The sequence below is a fragment of the Cetorhinus maximus genome, chromosome 23 (assembly GCF_964194155.1).
Source record: "Cetorhinus maximus chromosome 23, sCetMax3.hap1.1, whole genome shotgun sequence".
Taxonomy (NCBI): domain Eukaryota; kingdom Metazoa; phylum Chordata; class Chondrichthyes; order Lamniformes; family Cetorhinidae; genus Cetorhinus; species Cetorhinus maximus.
In genome coordinates this window covers 59578374-59596133 of record NC_135901.1, presented here as the reverse complement: position 1 = coordinate 59596133, position 17760 = coordinate 59578374, and the positions used below count along the sequence as shown (strand labels likewise).

The 17760-nt window shown below is 44.2% G+C and overlaps 1 protein-coding gene and 1 non-coding gene across 2 annotated transcripts in view; one reads left to right on the top strand and one right to left on the bottom strand.

The window, feature by feature from the left end:
• Positions 1-357: 357 nt before the first annotated feature.
• The window catches only part of LOC144698068 (uncharacterized), a 107983-nt gene continuing 90580 nt past the window's right edge, over positions 358-17760 (bottom strand). Inside the window, 2 exon segments of the mRNA XM_078569994.1 lie at positions 358-489; positions 2162-2368. Coding sequence (XP_078426120.1) covers positions 358-489; positions 2162-2368 — 339 coding nt within the window.
• trnak-cuu (transfer RNA lysine (anticodon CUU)) lies at positions 8931-9003 on the top strand. Its single transcript has one exon. It is a non-coding gene; the product is annotated as a tRNA-Lys (tRNA).

The window sequence follows — 17760 nt, the reverse complement described above, 5'->3', positions numbered from 1 at the left end:
TTATGCTTCAGTGATACAGGGCACTGGTAAGACCACATCTGGAGTACTGTGTAAATACTGGTCACCTTATTTAAAGAAAGATGTCAATGCCTTAGAAGTTTTTCCAGCAATTTTTGTTTGTGTTTCAGATTTCCAGCATCTGCAGTATTTTGCTTTTAAACTTTCAGACAGTGTATTCCAGATGATAACAACTGACTGTGGAATGAAATGTTTTCTCATGGTGACCTGTCTGCTGTGAAACTCCTGTCTGAGTTTCTAACTTAATTGCAACTTCTCTTTCCCATGAGGAGAGACTGGAGAAACTGGGGATCTTTTCATCAGAACTAAGCAGGATGAAAGGATATGTGAGCAAGGAGTTCAACACTGGGTCAAGGACATGGTCCAGAATATTACAGACACTTCTTGTCCTTCAGGATCTGTGTCTAGGGAAGAAGCTGATGTGTTCATCTCATCATCATCGAGGTGAGCAACTATTGTCAGAATCAAACACTCTCCAAGAAAACACAGCATGGATTAGATACAGAGTAAACCCATCAGCCTGTCCCCCGGAGACAGATACTGAGGGACAGGGAGTATCCGGGACAATGACATTTCTAACGCAGTCAGGTAGAAATTGATCCTGTTTCTCTCCCCATTAATCCTGAGCTCCACACGGCTCGAATCCTCCTCCTGTTTCCCTCCCTGTAACAGCACTGAGCTAAAGCCAGCCCATAATCAGCAGGGCTCAGGGAGAATGGTTACTAGGCACTGCAGTGATGTCATAAAGCAGCATCATTCAGCCCAGCTGGTCCTCTCCCTGTCCCTTTAAAGGTGGAGAACTGGGACATCCTGTCTCCAAACACATCCCACCCTGTTCACACTGTGAATCCCAGGGTGGAGAACTGGGACATCCTGTCCCCAAACACATCCCACCCTGTTCACACTGAGAATCCCAGGGTGGAGAACTGGGACATCCTGTCTCCAAACACATCCCACCCTGTTCACACTGAGAATCCCAGGGTGGAGAACTGGGACATCCTGTCTCCAAACACATCCCACCCTGTTCACACTGAGAATCCCAGGGTGGAGAACTGGGACATCCTGTCTCCAAACACATCCCACCCTGTTCACACTGAGAATCCCAGGGTGGAGAACTGGGACATCCTGTCTCCAAACACATCCCACCCTGTTCACACTGAGAATCCCGGGGTGGAGAACTGGGACATCCTGTCTCCAAACACATCCCACCCTGTTCACACTGAGAATCCCGGGGTGGAGAACTGGGACATCCTGTCTCCAAACACATCCCACCCTGTTCACACTGAGAATCCCAGGGTGGGGAACTGGGACATCCTGTCTCCAAACACATCCCAACCTGTTCACACTGACAATCCCAGGGTGGAGAACTGGGACATCCTGTCTCCAAACACATCCTACCCTGTTCACACTGAGAATCCCAGTATTTGGGAGGTGACAGCATGTTGGAACAGTGTGGAGAAGAGAGGGAGGTTGGAGATGGGGCAGTAAGGACGGTGGGGTGAAAGGGTTGTTTTTTGAGGAGGGGGTGGTGATGGCAGATTTGAAGGAGAGAGTGACAGTAACTGAAGAGATAGAAATGTTAACAATCTCAGCGAACATGGGGAAGTTGGGTAATCAGCAGTTTAGTGGGAATAGGGTCGACGGAGCAGGGGGTGGGTCTCATGGACAAGATGAACACTGAGAGGACAGGAAGAGAGATGGGAGAGAATCTGAAGAAAGATGTGGGTTCAGGGCTCAGACAAGGGGGATCTTTAGAGACACTTTGTCCCGGTGGGTTAGTGGAAGGGAGGGAGGCAGCTGATCAGATTGTCTCAATCTTAGTGACAAAGAAGCTCCATGAGCTCCTCACACTTGTTGATGGTGAGGATGGAGGAGACAGGGAGAGAGGGAGAGCCCCTCAAAAGGAACTGACTTGTGTTAGAGCTATTAAAACAAAGTTTGCATTCAGCACAAAGCTGATTGATTTGATTTTTAGCCAGGTCATTAAAGCTTATAACCGAGTTGGGGTTTACTAACATCAGCATAAACAAACCCCATTGAACACAGTTCAGTCCTGTATGTGATTAACAGCAAAATCCAATCACTGTCGTTACTCATGAACTTGCTGGTGTGTCAGCAGGGTGGAGGAATCATTGAATCTTACCCCACACTGAGGGCAGGTGAACGGCCTCTCCCCAGTGTGAGTGCGCTGGTGTACAGTGAGTTGAGATGACCACCTGAACCCAGTCCCACACTGAGAGCAGCTGAATGGTCTCTCGTCAGTGTGAACACGCTGATGGGACATCAGATCCCAGGAGCTTTTATAGCACTTCCCACAGTCTGTGCATTTGAAAGGTCTCTCCCCAGTGTGAACTCGCTGGTGTTTCAGGAGTTTGGATGACTGGGTGAATCCCTTCCCACACTCGGAGCAGGTGAACGGTCTCTCCCCAGTGTGACTGCGCCGATGCGTTTCCAGCTCAGATGGGGTTCTGAATCCCTTCCCACACTCCCCACATTTCCACGGACTCTCCCCGTGACTGTGCTTGTGTCTCGACAGGCCAGATGATCGGCTGAAGCCTCGTCCACACACAGAACACATGTACGGTTTCTCCCCACTGTGAACGGTGCTTTTTCCTTCCATGTTCAAAATCCAATCATATTCAGGTTACAATAAATTGGCAACTCATTCAGATCCTGAAGTGATGTTTGGTTTGAGTTTCCCGACTGAAAATCCTCTCCTAACACCCTATGAAATTGATTTAAAACAGAAAAAAGGGAGTGATAGAGAACCCACAAAAACACAAAGGCAGGTTGTGAAATTGAGCTGAATGAATCTGGGAATTTGTGGGGCCGGCACTAGGAAAAAGTGACCATGAAAACTGCTGGATTGTCATAAAAACCCAAGTGGTTCACTAATGCCCATCAGGGAAGGGAACCTGCCGCCCGGTCTGGGCCTACACAAGACTCTGGCCTCTATAAGAACACAAGAAATAAGAACAAGAAAAGATCTAACATCCTGTCAAGCCTGCTCCACCATTCAATATGATCATGGCTGAATTTGGGCTTCAACTCCACTTTCCCACCCACTCCCCATATCCCTCGACTCCCTCAGAGACCAAAAATCTCCCCATCTCAGCCTGAAATATATTCAATGATGGAGCATCCACAACTCGCTGGGCTGGAGAATTCAATGTGACAGAGAGAGAAAAAGAGAGAGGGGATTGGGAGAGACAGAGGGAGGAGGTTAGAGAACAAAGCACAGGATGTCAGTAAACAGAATTCAAGCACATGGGATTGGGGTAATATACTGCAATGGATTGAGAATTGGTGAACAGACAGGAAACAGAGAGTCGGAATAAACGTCTTATTCTCAGGATGACAGGCTGTTACTTGTGGGGTACTCCAAGGATCACTGCTTGGCCCACAGCCATTCACAAACTATACAAATGATTTGAAGGCACCCATTTAAGAAGCACCTAAATTTTCACATTCTCATCCTTGTTTTCCCCATGGTTGTGATCATTCCTATCTCTGTAACCTCCTCCAGGCTCACAACGCCCCCCGAGATATCCACGCTCCTCGAATTCAGACTTCCTGAGAATTCCTGATTTTAATCACTCCATCCCTGATTGCCATTCTGTCAGTTTCCAAGGGCCAAGCTCTGGAATTCCCTCCCTAAACTCTCCACCTCTCTACTTCATTTTCATCCTTTAAGATGCTCCTTCAAACCGACCTCTTTGACCAAATTATTGGTCACCTGCCCGAACATCTCCTCATGTGGCTCAGGGTCAAACCTTGTTTTGCAACATTTCCGTGAAATATCGCAGAAAACAGTATAACATTAAATGTGCGATATAAACACAAAATATTATTGTTGATTTGGAACATATATCACTGTTCCTTCATTACCACTGGGTGAATAACCTGTAACTCCTTACCTAACAGCATTGTGGGAGCACCTTCACCACACAGACTGCAGCGGTTCAAGAAGGTCAAACATCATCTTCCCGACAGGCAACTGGGGGTCACAATGTTTGCTGGTATCTGTGGAGAATGAAACAGAGTTAATGTTTCAGGGTGTGCAGAATCATTTGCAGGGAATAAACATGCTGCAGAATTTGTTTGGTTAACATAAGCTCAGAAGTGGAAGAGAAATGGACTATAGTGCAGGAAAAACAATTCCTGACTATGGAAGGTACTGTGGGAAGATAAAGCTGGTAAGACAGCAACACATGGTCGGGATGGGCAGCAGAGGAAACCTCATTGAGACACAGTTGGTAGAAGTAGCAGTAAAACCCTAAACAGAGCTAAAATACACCCAGTATTAGGGACAGAGGGAGTTAGACAATGGCAGAGAGGTGATCAGGGAGGGCAGAGGTGAAACAGAGCAATAGATGGACATGGATTCAGAACCACGGTAAATGAGTCACACCAGTCATGGAACCTCTCACAGACACAGAGCGTAGAACTAAAACCTAAACTAAAAGTTGTAGCTGAGTGGTGAAAAATACTCACCTCTGAAACAATTTCAGTTTTCAATTTTAAAATCTCCTGCTGGAGCCTGCAGTTGGAAAGATATCAGAATCACTGGAGTCAGAGAAAAATCTCCCAGTTGAGGAAATACCCGGGGAGCGGATGATGTCACCATGTAATTGTCGACGTGTGATGATGTCACTGTGTAATTGTCGATGTGTGATGATGTCACACACACGGACACAGAACATCTGGGTCTGTACAAACCAGTGATCACCACACCTTATGAAGGATGGAAGGGTCCTGAGGTATATATGAGGTAGATAAAGAAAAACTATTTCCGTTAACTGATCGTAAAAGGGTTATGGGAGACAGTTTAAAGATTTTGTGAAGATCTACAAGGGGGATATGAGGAAAAAAGTTCACACAGTGAGCAGTAATGACCTGGAAGTCAATGCTTACACTCAGAGACCGATAATATCCAGGTCCGGATGAATCGACTGATTCTTGCAGACTCTGATGTGATGATTGGTTTGAATTTCCAATCTGCAAAACCTCATCTTCTGGTATCCTGTGAATGGAATTAACAAAATCCGTCATTGTCAGTGCAGGATAGAAATTGCGAAGAGACAAACATTTTTCTTGGTCTGAGATTACTTTGTCTAAATCCTCCCCTTCTAACCCCCTGTAAAAGGAGTTTCCAAAATCCATGGATATAAATTCACAACATTGTCTTCTCCTGCTATCTGGACCAGGATGATCGCGCATGCGCCCTGCTGCACGTTGCCCCCTATAAAGATGGCGGCCGTTACCCTGGGCCTGGCGAAGAGAGAAATCCAGACTTTTTCGGCCCGTTTTCTGCAAACACAAGACCGGTACCTTGTTATTTCGGGTCTGAGGCCTGCACTGTGTCTTTATGAAGCCTCCCTGCCCACTCCGCTGGCTCCATTCCTCCTCACACACCCACTAACTGTTAGTTTGTTCCACTCGACATTCTCTCACCCGCTCTGTGCAGCTTAAGTCACAGATCCGCACTGCGCATGCTCATGAAAGAGACCACAATGCGCATGCTCCAATCATACACCGCAATGCGCATGTGCGGAGTTGCTGCTCTAATGAGGATAGGACACATTCTGTCCCGCAGCGATTGCTGGGTGTCCACTCCGCCATTGAACGGTAACGTTGTAAAATCGATACCCAAGTTCAGTAATCAGAATACGATGGGTGCCATAGGGCGATGATATAAAATTGTCGAAACAATTGATACAGCAATTAAAATGCTCTGTATCCGCCATAATTCTCTCCTGGATGTAGTACTTAGATCTGAACTCAATGGAGTCTCAGCAGATGGGGTATTTTTCACAATACATGGAACATTTAAACCGTGTCTTGCCAGTAGGAATGCTCTGACTGTGGATTAAATCCTTTGAATATTAAAGTTGGTGTGTTTACTGCTTTGCAAACTGAATAAATCCCTTTGTACACGTAAAGTATCTGGATGGTCTCGCACTAGTGCGACTGTGTTGCTGTGTCAGTACTGGGGCAATAGAGTTCAATTTTCAGCTTGTTCCGACGAGTTTACTTACACATTTTCAGCTGAAAATTGGGCCTCAAACTCTTCTCGTCATGGGTTCCACATTCTTTGCACTAATTAGTTAAAGAAAATCAAAATGCTGCAGATGTTGGATTTCTGAAATAAAAGAAACCAGAAAATTCTGGAATTCTCAGCAGATCTGATAGCGTCTGTGGCGAGAAAAACATATTTTTTATTTCAGGTCTGTAACCTTTCAACACAACTGCACTACATCTGTGCACAAATCTGGCAGAACAGGAATGAAAACCAATAACAGGCAAGGCACCAAAAAGCTCGAAGGGAGACCCAGCTGTATGACAGCTGGTTCCTGGTGACATGGATGTGTCTGCAATGGGTGGGATCAGACTGTTTCCATGTTTCAACAATCAATGTCTCACCTGTTCTTTTCGAAGAGTGAAACTGATAGAGAACAATTGTCATTTCAGTGTTGGCAATTTGAAGCTTTAACTCGCTGCCTCAGTTTAAGATACCTTGCAGGTTTTGCTTGTGTGAGTCTCTGTTATATGATTGGTAGGCATTTGGCAGGAACCCGGAAGGGTAGCAGTTTAAGACCATCAGGAACGAAGTCTTTGATGTTTTCTCCCCATCATCATTCATTGCCACACAGTTCTGGGGTGACAATGGGCATTTTAGCTGCAGGTAAATGTTCGCCAAACGTTGCCAACTCAACTTTTATGCAATGGATTCCCTAACTGCTATGTTTTTCATGAATATTCATTTCAAACATAATGAGAAAACATTTAGACCTACCATGTACCAACGTCTAATCCATCTGAAATCTATGAAGTTATTGGATTCAAACAAACCCATCAATAATTCTCTTCCTCAGCTCCACAGTGAGTGAAACAGGGAAAAGCAGCAATATTCCAGCCCCGCACTTTCCAATCACCCGCTGCCAGCAGAAAGCGGCGACTGCAGCTTCAATCAGCGGGTTACTGCCCATCCCTGGGACACAAGATACTCCAACCCGGACCAAACCTCCAAATACACCGAGCACAGGCTCAGGAAAACACAGGGAGATTATATCCCGATCACTAAGCCTCCGAGCACCATTTACAGAATACCCGAGTGAGTGAGGCACAAATAAAAGTCAGACCAACTTTCTAAATCTTTTCATTGTAAAATTCCTTCATTTTACAGAAAAGCTGACTGTTGTGAATCTGAAAATGAGCACCATGGGATTTGTGTTATCGAGTGACTTGTTTTCCATTGTTTATCCAACACGTTTGCAATTCAATTTGTTTTGGATACTGAAGCGATTCTGATTTCAAAATGAGGACACAAAGCAGCTAAATATTAAATCCAGGAACAGATCCTGAGGGAAATGGATCACAGTGTTCGGAAGGAGATGCAGCTGAGAAGTGGAAACTGTGAATGATGTTATTGATTATTGAGTGGAAAGCAGTGGGCCCTTGGTCAATCATCATGGCCGAGTGGTTAAATGGATGATTTCAAAATCCGTTGGGGTTTCCCCAGGTAGAGTCAAATCTTACCGACTGTGGTTCCTGTTATTGCTGATTTCAACCAGGTGTCTACAGATCTATCGGGTCAATGGGAGGAAAAGCATCCTAAAATCCACTTTCGCTCTGAAGGAGCGCCATACGGACTCGAATCGTTAACTCAGTTTCTTTCTCCACAGGAGCTGCGAGACCTGCTGAGTTTTTCCAGCATTTTCTGTTTTTATTTCATATTTCCAGCATCCACAGCATTTTGTTTTTATCGAAAAATTCTCGTGGTTTTTGGGCTCTATGGGAATGAAGGACTATCGGGATCGGGTGGGAAATTAGTGTTGAGGCTGGAGATCAGCCAGGATCTTATTAAGTGACGGAGGAGGCTTGTGGGGCCTTATGACGTATTGTTGCTGCTTTGCTTCTGTTCTGTTTCAGGAGCGACACCAGCCAAGGAAATGGGAAGTAACAGCCTGAGCTTGATAGTGTGGCCGAGCAGTCTAAGGTGCTAGATTGTACTTTTACTTTCTATAGAGGGATCGGTTTGAAGCTTACATTGACCAAAATTGCACTTTCAGAACTCCCATTGATCGAAGAAATGCCAGCCTAAAGTTAAAGCAGGCGTGTGCGGTGTTTCACTTAAACAGGAAGAGCGAGGGGAAACAATACAAATATAAATTGCTGTGGAGAAAAGGCAGGTTGTCAAAGTCGCTGAATTCCTCTTCCATCGGACGGCACGGACACCAGAGGCCTCATGTCCTCCTCCTCTGCTGTCCCCATCTATGCTTGTATACCATAGGGCCAGTCGTCATCGCCGAGTTGTTAAAGTTGTTAAAGGTCATTCCCGTTTTTTTTACTATGCCTGGTTTTAACTGTGTCTACAGAGTTAATTATCGGTTAAATTGAATAAAATCCATCCAAACACTCTGGAGTTTTCCTATTTCTGTTCATTCACGAAACTTGCAGTTGGAACTGGGAAAAAAATATTATTGTCATGCTTGCTTTCTGTGTGTTTGTCTCTTCTTAGAAACAATCCCTTGCCCTCTCACACTCGGTGTATATGTCTGTTTTTATTCCTCTGTGTGTGTCAATGTGGTTCCGTTCCCGAGGGGGTGAATATATTTTTACCAGCATAAACCTTATTCACAATCGTTGTGCAGCTTCATATTAAAATGTTACAGAGAAAAATATCAGGATGAAAGATGCAAGAGGAGTTTGCAATGTTTGGAAGGAGGTGCAGCTAAGAAGTGGGAGACATGAACGATGTTATTGATGATTGAGAGGAATGCATTGCGACCTTGGGGATTTTGTAGGTCGATTACCTTCTACACTTTGAAATTCAGAACAAGCTGAGGCTCTAGGTGGAAAGCAACAGTTGTTTACATGTATGTTGGCATATGGGGCCTTTTTTTCTGTATGCCCGGCTAGCTCAGTCGGTAGAGCATGAGACTCTTAATCTCAGGGTCGTGGGTTCGAGCCCCACGTTGGGCGCTGTAGTATTTTTTTAAATCTTGCTGATTTTAAGGGAAAGCACCAACCGAATCCCTGTGGCAGCTGTGAAAGTTACAAGGCAGACATTTACCACTGAAAGCAACCGATGCACATAAAATTCAAAGCAATTTCTTGTCGCATTTTTTTCTGCTTCTGTCCCTGCCTCTGCTCCAGCTCCCGGGTCAATTAGCTGCTTGATGCAGACACAGTCAGTTTATGGGAATGTAAGACACAATACGATAGGTTTGCAGACCATAGAGTAAAAAGACACCAGGATCTCACCTTCCTGATTCTCCCAGATGCTGATTACAGGAATGTGCACAGTGCCCATTACCGACAGTCACACTCTCCTTCCAGTCTTGTGTAGGTTGATCAGCTTTGAAATTGGTTATATTTTCAAACTGGATTTCAATGTGAAGAAAGCAGAGCTGTGATAAGCTTATATTGTTCAGCAGATGTACTGAAAGAAGCTACATAACAGGCTGATGGTAACAGTTCTCTTTGACGCGGTGTGCTCCAGGGAAGGATTGGCACCATTAATGTGTCGTTCAATTAGTCTCGTGACTAATCTCGTGCTGGAAATGACAAGAAAACTCGTTGAATTTGCTCCATGTTTTGTTTTCAAAAGAACCGAATACAAGGTAAGAAAGCACATCTCGTTGGAATGGGCTATAACATTGCAGAATGATTGTGAAAGAAGCACCCGTGGTGTTGGAAAACATAAAATTATAGAAAGTTACAAGATAGTTGGAGGCCTTTCGGCTCTTTTTACTGCTTTCAAAGAGCAGTTCTGATTGTTTGATCGAACAGGAGTAATATTTGTGCCAGTGCAAACAGGAGACAGCAAAATATATCCTTCTCCCACCCATATTTTTCCTCGCACCAACATCACTATGGAAACTGCTCTGCAACCAGCCCTTCTCTTGTCCTTCTTTCATTTCTTCACTCTGCGTCTGTGTTTGTTCTCGAACTGTTCCCAGTGTGACATTTTCAGCTCTGAGGCAAGAATTCAACTCTCCTTCCACTGACTCTGGTGCAGCTGTTAAATGTTTTCAATCAATAAGTTCGCAACACTCGTTTTTAAACATTTCACAAGTTTAATAAATTTTCATTCCTTGACCGAGAACCAAACCCCACCTGAGGCGCTAAAAGCACCGAATCGTAACCACTAGGCCAGCAAGAAAGCTGTCAAGTCTTTTTTCGGTATGGATTATCTACGCTGCTTTTGCCATTTAAAAAAAAAATTCAGATCTCTTTTACCACAAAACTGCATGTTTAGACTCAACACAAACCAATTCTTCAGCCAGCGAGAACATTTGCTGTGAGCTGGAACATGACATCGACAATGAGGTGAAATAGTCCCACAAGCTGCTCATGTTCAACTTACAACTTCTAAAACCCTCCAGCCTAACCACTGTGGGCCCAATGAAAGCTGTAAATCCGAGTCACGGTACACCAGAGGAACTACCAATAAGGCTTGAAATTTGGATTATGGAGCTACTTTTGACATTTTTTTTTCATTTTAGATCTCTTTCACCAGAGACAACTTTCTCCTGCCAAATGATCTGTTTGGGTTGAACACAAGTGACTTCTTCACCAATGAGAAGAACCATTGCTGTTAGCTGGAACATGAAATCGATACTTTCCCCCTTCAAGACAGTTCTTAAAGCCTCCCCCTTTGACCGAGCTTTTAGTCACCTGACTGAATATGTGACTTGGTGTCACACTTTGTTCTACAATGATCCTGGGGAACGCTTTGTGACGTTTCATTAGGTTAAAGGTGCTTTTTAAGTTGTTGTTGTAGTCCATACATAGAAAGAGACAAACTCCTCTTGCATCTTTCATCCTGATATTTTTCTCTGTAACATTTTAATATGAAGTTGCACAACTAAAGTGAATAAAGTTTGTGATGGTTAAAAATGTGTTCACCCCCTTGGGGAACTGAACCACATCGACACACACAGAGGAACACACACAAACATATACACCGAGAGTGACAGAGGCCTGAGGAGAAACAAACACCCAGAAAACAAGGATGTCACCAACAGGTCTAATTATTGTTCTATTTCAGACAGAGATTATGGTGAATGCTTGCAGATGAACGGAAATGAAGAAACGAGGAAGGGAAGCAGGAGAACCACCCGAGAGTGGTTGGAAGGTTTTTATTCCATTTCCCCAATAATTAATTTTAATCTGGAGGCACCTAAAGGAAGGAGCAGCGAGGTCGGCAGGATTCAAGCCTTCATGGGGAGAGCGCAATGGATTTTAAATCCATTGTCTTCACCACTCAGCCATGATTACAGACCTTATATCGATTTTAACCTTTTTCATATAAAATCATAGACAGGTTTAACAGAGAGAGAGGACATTCGGCCCCACACATTCCCAGTCACCCTGCAATTCTTACTATCTCTCCTGGTTCATCCTGCCAGGAGGGACATCTTAATATGGCAACAACCACAAGCCCGGGCTCAGGTGAAGTGACTGAAAGAACAAAACAGCTGAAACGTTGATGGCTTGAGGATTCGAACCCATGAAAACAACGAAACCCAAGCCAATCTCGTTAAAACGTGGAGCCACGCTGCCACCATCAACAGTAGACCAACCATTGCCTTGGGTGATGTCGGCTCTGAATTAGAACATAACAAATAGGAGCAGAAATAGACCATTTTTCCCCTCAAGCACCTCATAGTGTCAGAGAATCAGAGCCAAGGCTACACCACAGATAGAGGCCATTCGGCCCGACTAATAGGAACAAAGGACTCAGGGACAGGAGTTGGCCATTCAGTCCTTTGAGCCTGCTTCACCATCCAATAAGATCATGGCTGATCAGGCTGTGGTCTCAACTCCTCTTTGCTGTCTGTCCCCACCTCACCCCCATAACTCTTGACCCGCTTGTGTATCAAAAATCTGTCTAATTCTGCCTTGAATAAATTCAATGACCCTGCCTCCACTGCTTTCTGGGGAAAATAATTCCACAGACTAACGACCTCTGAGAGAATAAGAAAATCTGCTCATCTCCGTCTGAAAAGGGAGGCCTCTTACTCTTCTGGAAACTAACTCACCTGGTCCCACTCCCCCACCTTTTCCCCGGAGATCTGCATTTTCTGTACAATTCTCTGTTGAAATCCCGATGAATCTGCCTCCCTCACACTCTCAGGTGGTGCAATCCAGATCCTAACCACTCCCTGTGAAACAGAGAAACTCCTTTAGAATTATTGGTTTTGGGACAAGCGGAATACTTGGTAACAGACAAGGCACCAAAAGGCTCGAAGGGAGACGGCACCAGTTGTAGGGGATCTGGTTCCCAGTGACATGGATGTGTCTGCAGTGGGTGGGATCAGACTGTTTCCATGTATCCACAATGAATGTCTCACCCTTTATTTGGGAAGAGTAAAACTGAGAGGATAATTATCATTCGGGTAGCGGCAATCTGAAGCTTTCACTCGCTGAGCCATTGCTTTAGGATATCCTACAGCGTGCAGGCATTTTCCTTAAGTCTCTGTGGCGCAATTGGTCAGCCTGTTCGGCTGTGAGCTAAAAGGTTGGTGGTTCGAAACCACCCAGAGGCTAAGTTATAGCCATTTTCCCCCCCATCATTACTCATTAATTCTCTGGCTTGTTCTGGGACCCTGAAACCACAAGAAAACCCCCCCACGTTGAAAACTCACCTGTCGCCCACTGAGCTCCCACACGAAGCTTTGTTTATGGATATTCATTTCGGATATAACAAAGAATATGGACGATCATGAACCCCCATCTAAATCAATACAGATCAACGAGGCTATTGGATTGAAACAAGCCCATCAATTAATCGCTCTTTCTCAGCTCCACGGTGAGTGAGACAGGAAAAGGTAACAATATTCCAGCCCCGCACTCTCCAATCACCCACTGCCAGCGGAAACATCTTCTTATTTTGCTGAATGTTATCTTCAGAAATGGTGAAGAGCGAATCTAATGTGGCTGCAAGATCCAGCATTCAGTTCATATTCAACAACAAACAGGAATGGGAGCGATGCAACTTTTCCACACAGTTGGGTGATAATGTTTCCCCGAGCATCGAATGGAATAACTTACACATGCGAAATGAGCAGGGTAACTACAACGCTACAGGAACATTTCCCTGCCTGGATCCCAATGGAGCTGTCTGGAATGTTAAAAGGTGACGTCATGCTGCAGTACTTTGGGTCTTTGTTTTGAAGAAATGGAATTCGGCTGTTCTCATTAGGAATGCTGGAGACAGACTGATCAACAATGTCATCGTCAAGTGGCACAGCGCAGTAAGAGGTCCTTCCACCCATTATATTTATATCAGTTTTTTTTTTACAAAGATCTTGCCAATTAGTCCCAATTTCCTTCTCTCTTTCCATTTATCAGAATTTTCTCCCTTTCAACCATTGCCAAATTCCTTTTCAAAGAAGCAGTTTCTGTGAATCCATGAAGTTTGCCTTAATGAACATTTCCTTTACACAATGAAATTAAGAGTTGGAGTAGGGTTCTTTCTGCAGTTTTCGATATTAACATAAGTTATTTATGCAAATCATTTCATGGTGAACTTACAAAAGGTGTTTATTCTGATCAGACATGTCCTCAGTATTTTCTCAGTCATGATGACCATGAAACTATCACTGATATTGCCATATAAACCCATGTGATTCACCAGTCCTTTAGGAAATTCAATCGGTCGTCCTTACCTGGTCTGACTTGCATGTGACACCAGACCCACAGTGATGTGGTTGATTCTCAACTAACCTTTGAAATGGTTTAACAAGTTACACAGCTCAAGGGGATTTGGGGATGTGCAAAAATGCTGGCCAACGATGCTCATGAAAGAATTAAGAACCATGATGAAGTGCGATACAAAGTAATTTTGGACCATCTCTCCCAATGTCTCGTGTTCAATCACAGTATCAATTGCGTCTGTCTTTACGATGAAGCTAGTCTTTGGATCACACTGGTTGTCATCTTTCAGTCAGTAAGTAACTGTGAATTTGTATTTGTAAACTCATTAATTTCTGTTGTTGATGAAAGGAACTGCTAGTTTTTTGTGCCTAGTCAGTTTCACCCTTCCTCGTTTTGAGAATGCTTTTTACAGCTTTGCGAAGGGCAAATTTACTGTAGCAGCGAGATACTATATTCAGTTAATATTCAACAACAAATGTGAATTATGGAACTTTCTCTCACACTTGAATGTGTAAATTTCAATAATGTTTCTACCCATTTCCAGACAGGGGACCTTTGCATGTACGTGATAACCAATTGGTAACTACAGAAACAATGGGCAGAACCACAGGGACCGACTTAAAATATCAAACTGTGCAGCCTTACTGCACTTCCAAACCCTGTTTTATGGAAGTACAATTCGGCTGAAAAACATAGCCATGCGGCAGAGAAAATGATCTGACATTGGAATCATAAAATGACAGAGCACATCAGCAGGTCATTCAACACTTCACACATGCACAAACTATCTTACTGTAATTCGTCTCATTTTTTGTCTCTTTCTCATTACCGTGCCTTTTGGAGAAAATCATTCAAAGCCTGGTGAAGTGCCAATGTCACATGGCTGTGAGATAATGTATTCGGCTATTGTTTAGCAAGAAACAGGAATTGTACAACTTCTCACAATTAGATGATTCAGTTTTCAAAATATTTTTGCCAGCTTTCGAACCGGTGACCTTGCGCATCTGAAGTGAATGTGATAAACACTACTTGTTTATTTGTTAACTTATGGTATGTTGACATCGCTACACTACAGAAACAATGTGCAAGAAAAAGCCAAAGGGACTTGTATAGAATTTCAAACTGTGTAGACCCACTGCGCTGCAAGATCCTGTTTACCGGAATAGAACTGGGGTGTGACACTTTGGAAAGCTGCAGAGAAATTAATCTAATTGTAAACTGACACAGCTCATTAGGTGGGCATTCGACCCATCGGGTGTGCGCTTTCTTCAAAGAGCTATCCACTTAGTTCCAATATCATTCTCTTCCTTCATAACCCTGCAGTTTTTTTTCCCATTTCAAATAATCGCCCAATTCCCTTATGAAAACTCTGAGTTAAGAAAAACAATATTGGAAGAGGTGCAGGAGCTTCTGCAGTGTCCACGCTCAGTGTGTGAACATTAACAAAGTTACCCTGACCCAATGGCATGGAGAGTTGAACTGGGGATTCACATGTTGTCTTCGAAATAAAGAGGAATATTTATTTAAGCAATTGATTTCCTATTGAATATTTGAAAGAAGTTTATTCTGACCAAACATCTCCTCATTTTTCTCAGTCGATTTATACAATCGATTCCTCTTGCTGTACAAGCTGTTACAGACGCTGTTATAGAAAAGAGGGAAAGGTTTGCTACAGCTAAACAAAGGCCTGGTTAGATCACACCTGGAGGACTGTGTGTAGTTCTGGGAACCGCACCTTATAAAGGATCAATACTGGTCTTGGAAACAGGGCAGTGCTGATCCAGCAGAATGTCAGTTCTGGAATGTAAGTGGACATTCTCCCGCCCGCAAATTGAGGTCATCCAAAACTGCTGCCTGTGTCTTCACTCACAGGAAGTCCCATTCTCCTATCACCCTCTACCCGCTGACTTACATTAGCTCCCGTTCAAAGAATGTATCTACTTCAAAATTTCTTAACCTTGTTTTCAAATCCCTCCTTGTTCTCGCCTCTCCCAATCTCTGTGATGTCCTCTAACCCCACAAGTCTCTGAGACATCTGTGTTCCTCTAATTCTGGCCTCTTGTACATTCCCAAACAGAATAGCTCCACCATTGGTGACCGTGGTTTCAGTTACCGAGGCCCCAATCTCTGGAATTCCCTCCCTAAACCTCTCCGCCACGATCTCACTTTCCTCCTTTAAGACTCTTCTTAAAACCTACCTCTCCGACCAAGCTTTTGGTCACGTGGCCTAACATCTCCTTATGTGTGTCAGTGTCAGACTCTGTTATATAATGATCCTGTGAACTATCTTTGGCGGTTGAATTACGTTAAAGGCGCTATCTAAATATAAGCTGTTGTTGCAATGGGGCACACAGAGAAGGAGACAGACTCTTTTTGTACCTTTCACCCTGATAATTTTTGATCTGAAGATGCACAACTAACGTGAATAAAGTTTGTTCTGTTAAAAATGTGTCCTTTCCTTTGGGGAACTGAACCACATTGACAATCACACAGACGAACGGAAAGAAGAAACTATGGGAATGGTTTTGATTCCGTTTATAGAACAAAGAACAAAGAAAAGTACAGCACAGGAACAGGCCCTTCGGCCCTCCAAGCCTGCGCCGATCATATGGCCCTTCAACTAAAATATTTTGCACTTCCGGGGTCCGTATCCCTCTATTCCCATCCTATTCATGTATTTGTCAAGCTGCCTCTTGAACACCACTATCGTACCTGCTTCCACCACCTCCTCTGGCAGCAAATTCCAGACACTCACTACCCTCTGCGTAAAAAACTTACCCCGCACATCTCCTCTAAAGTTTTCTCCTCTCACCTTTAATCTATGTACCCCTAGTAATTGACTCTTCCACCCTGGGAAAAAGCTTCTGACTATCTACTCTGTCCATGCCACTCATAATTTTGTAAACTTCTATCAAGTCGCCCCTCAATCTCCGTCGCTCTAGTGAGAACAATCCGAGTTTCTCCAACCTCTCCTCATAACTAATAACCTCCAGACCAGGCAGCATCCTGGTAAACCTCCTCTGCACCCTCCCCAACGCCTCCATATCCTTCTGGTAATGTGGCGACCAGAATTGCATGCAATATTCCAAGTGTGGCCTAATCAAGGTTCTATACAGCTGCAGCATGACTTCCCAGCTTTTATACTCAATACCCCTGCCAATGAAGGCAAGCATGCCATATGCCTTCCTGACTACCTTATCCACCTGCGTTGCCACTTTCAGTGACCTGTGGACCTGTACACCCAGATCCTTCTGCCAGTCGATGCACTTAAGGGTTCTGCCATTTACTGTATAATTCCTGTCTGTATTAGACCTTCAAAAATGCATTACCTCGCATTTGTCCGGATTAAAATCTATCTGCCATTTCTCCGCCCAAGTCTCCAACCGATCTATATCCCGTTGTAACCTTTGACAATCCTCTTCACTATCTGCAGCTCCTCCAACCTTAGTGTCGTCTGCAAACTGACTAATTAGCCCAGTTACATTTTCCTCCAAATCATTTATGTATACCACAAACAGCAAAGGTCCCAGCACTGATCCCTGCGGAACTCCACTAGTCACAGCTCTCCATTCAGAAAAGCACCCTTCCACTGCTATCCTTTGTCTTCTATGACCAAGCCAATTCTGTATCCATCTTGCCAGCTCACCTCTGATCCCGTGTGACTTTACCTTCTGTACCAGTCTGCCATGAGGGACCTTGTCAAAGGCCTTACTGAAAACCATGTATATAACATCCACTGTCCTTCCATCGTCGATCATCTTTGTCACTTCCTCGAAAAACTCGATCAAGTTAGTGAGACACGACTTCCCCTTGACAAAACCATGCTGCCCCTTATTTCCCTACCACTGAGATAAGGCTCACCGGCCTGTAATTTCCTGGATTATCCCTGCTACCCTTCTTAAACAGTGGAACAACATTGGCCATTCTCCAGTCCTCTGGGACCTCATCCGTAGCCAGTGAGGATACAAAGATTTCTGTCAAGGCCCCAGCAATCTCCTCCCTTGCCTCCCTCAGTACTCTGGGGTAGATCCCATCTGGCCCTGGAGACTTATCCGCCTTAATATTCTTCAAGAC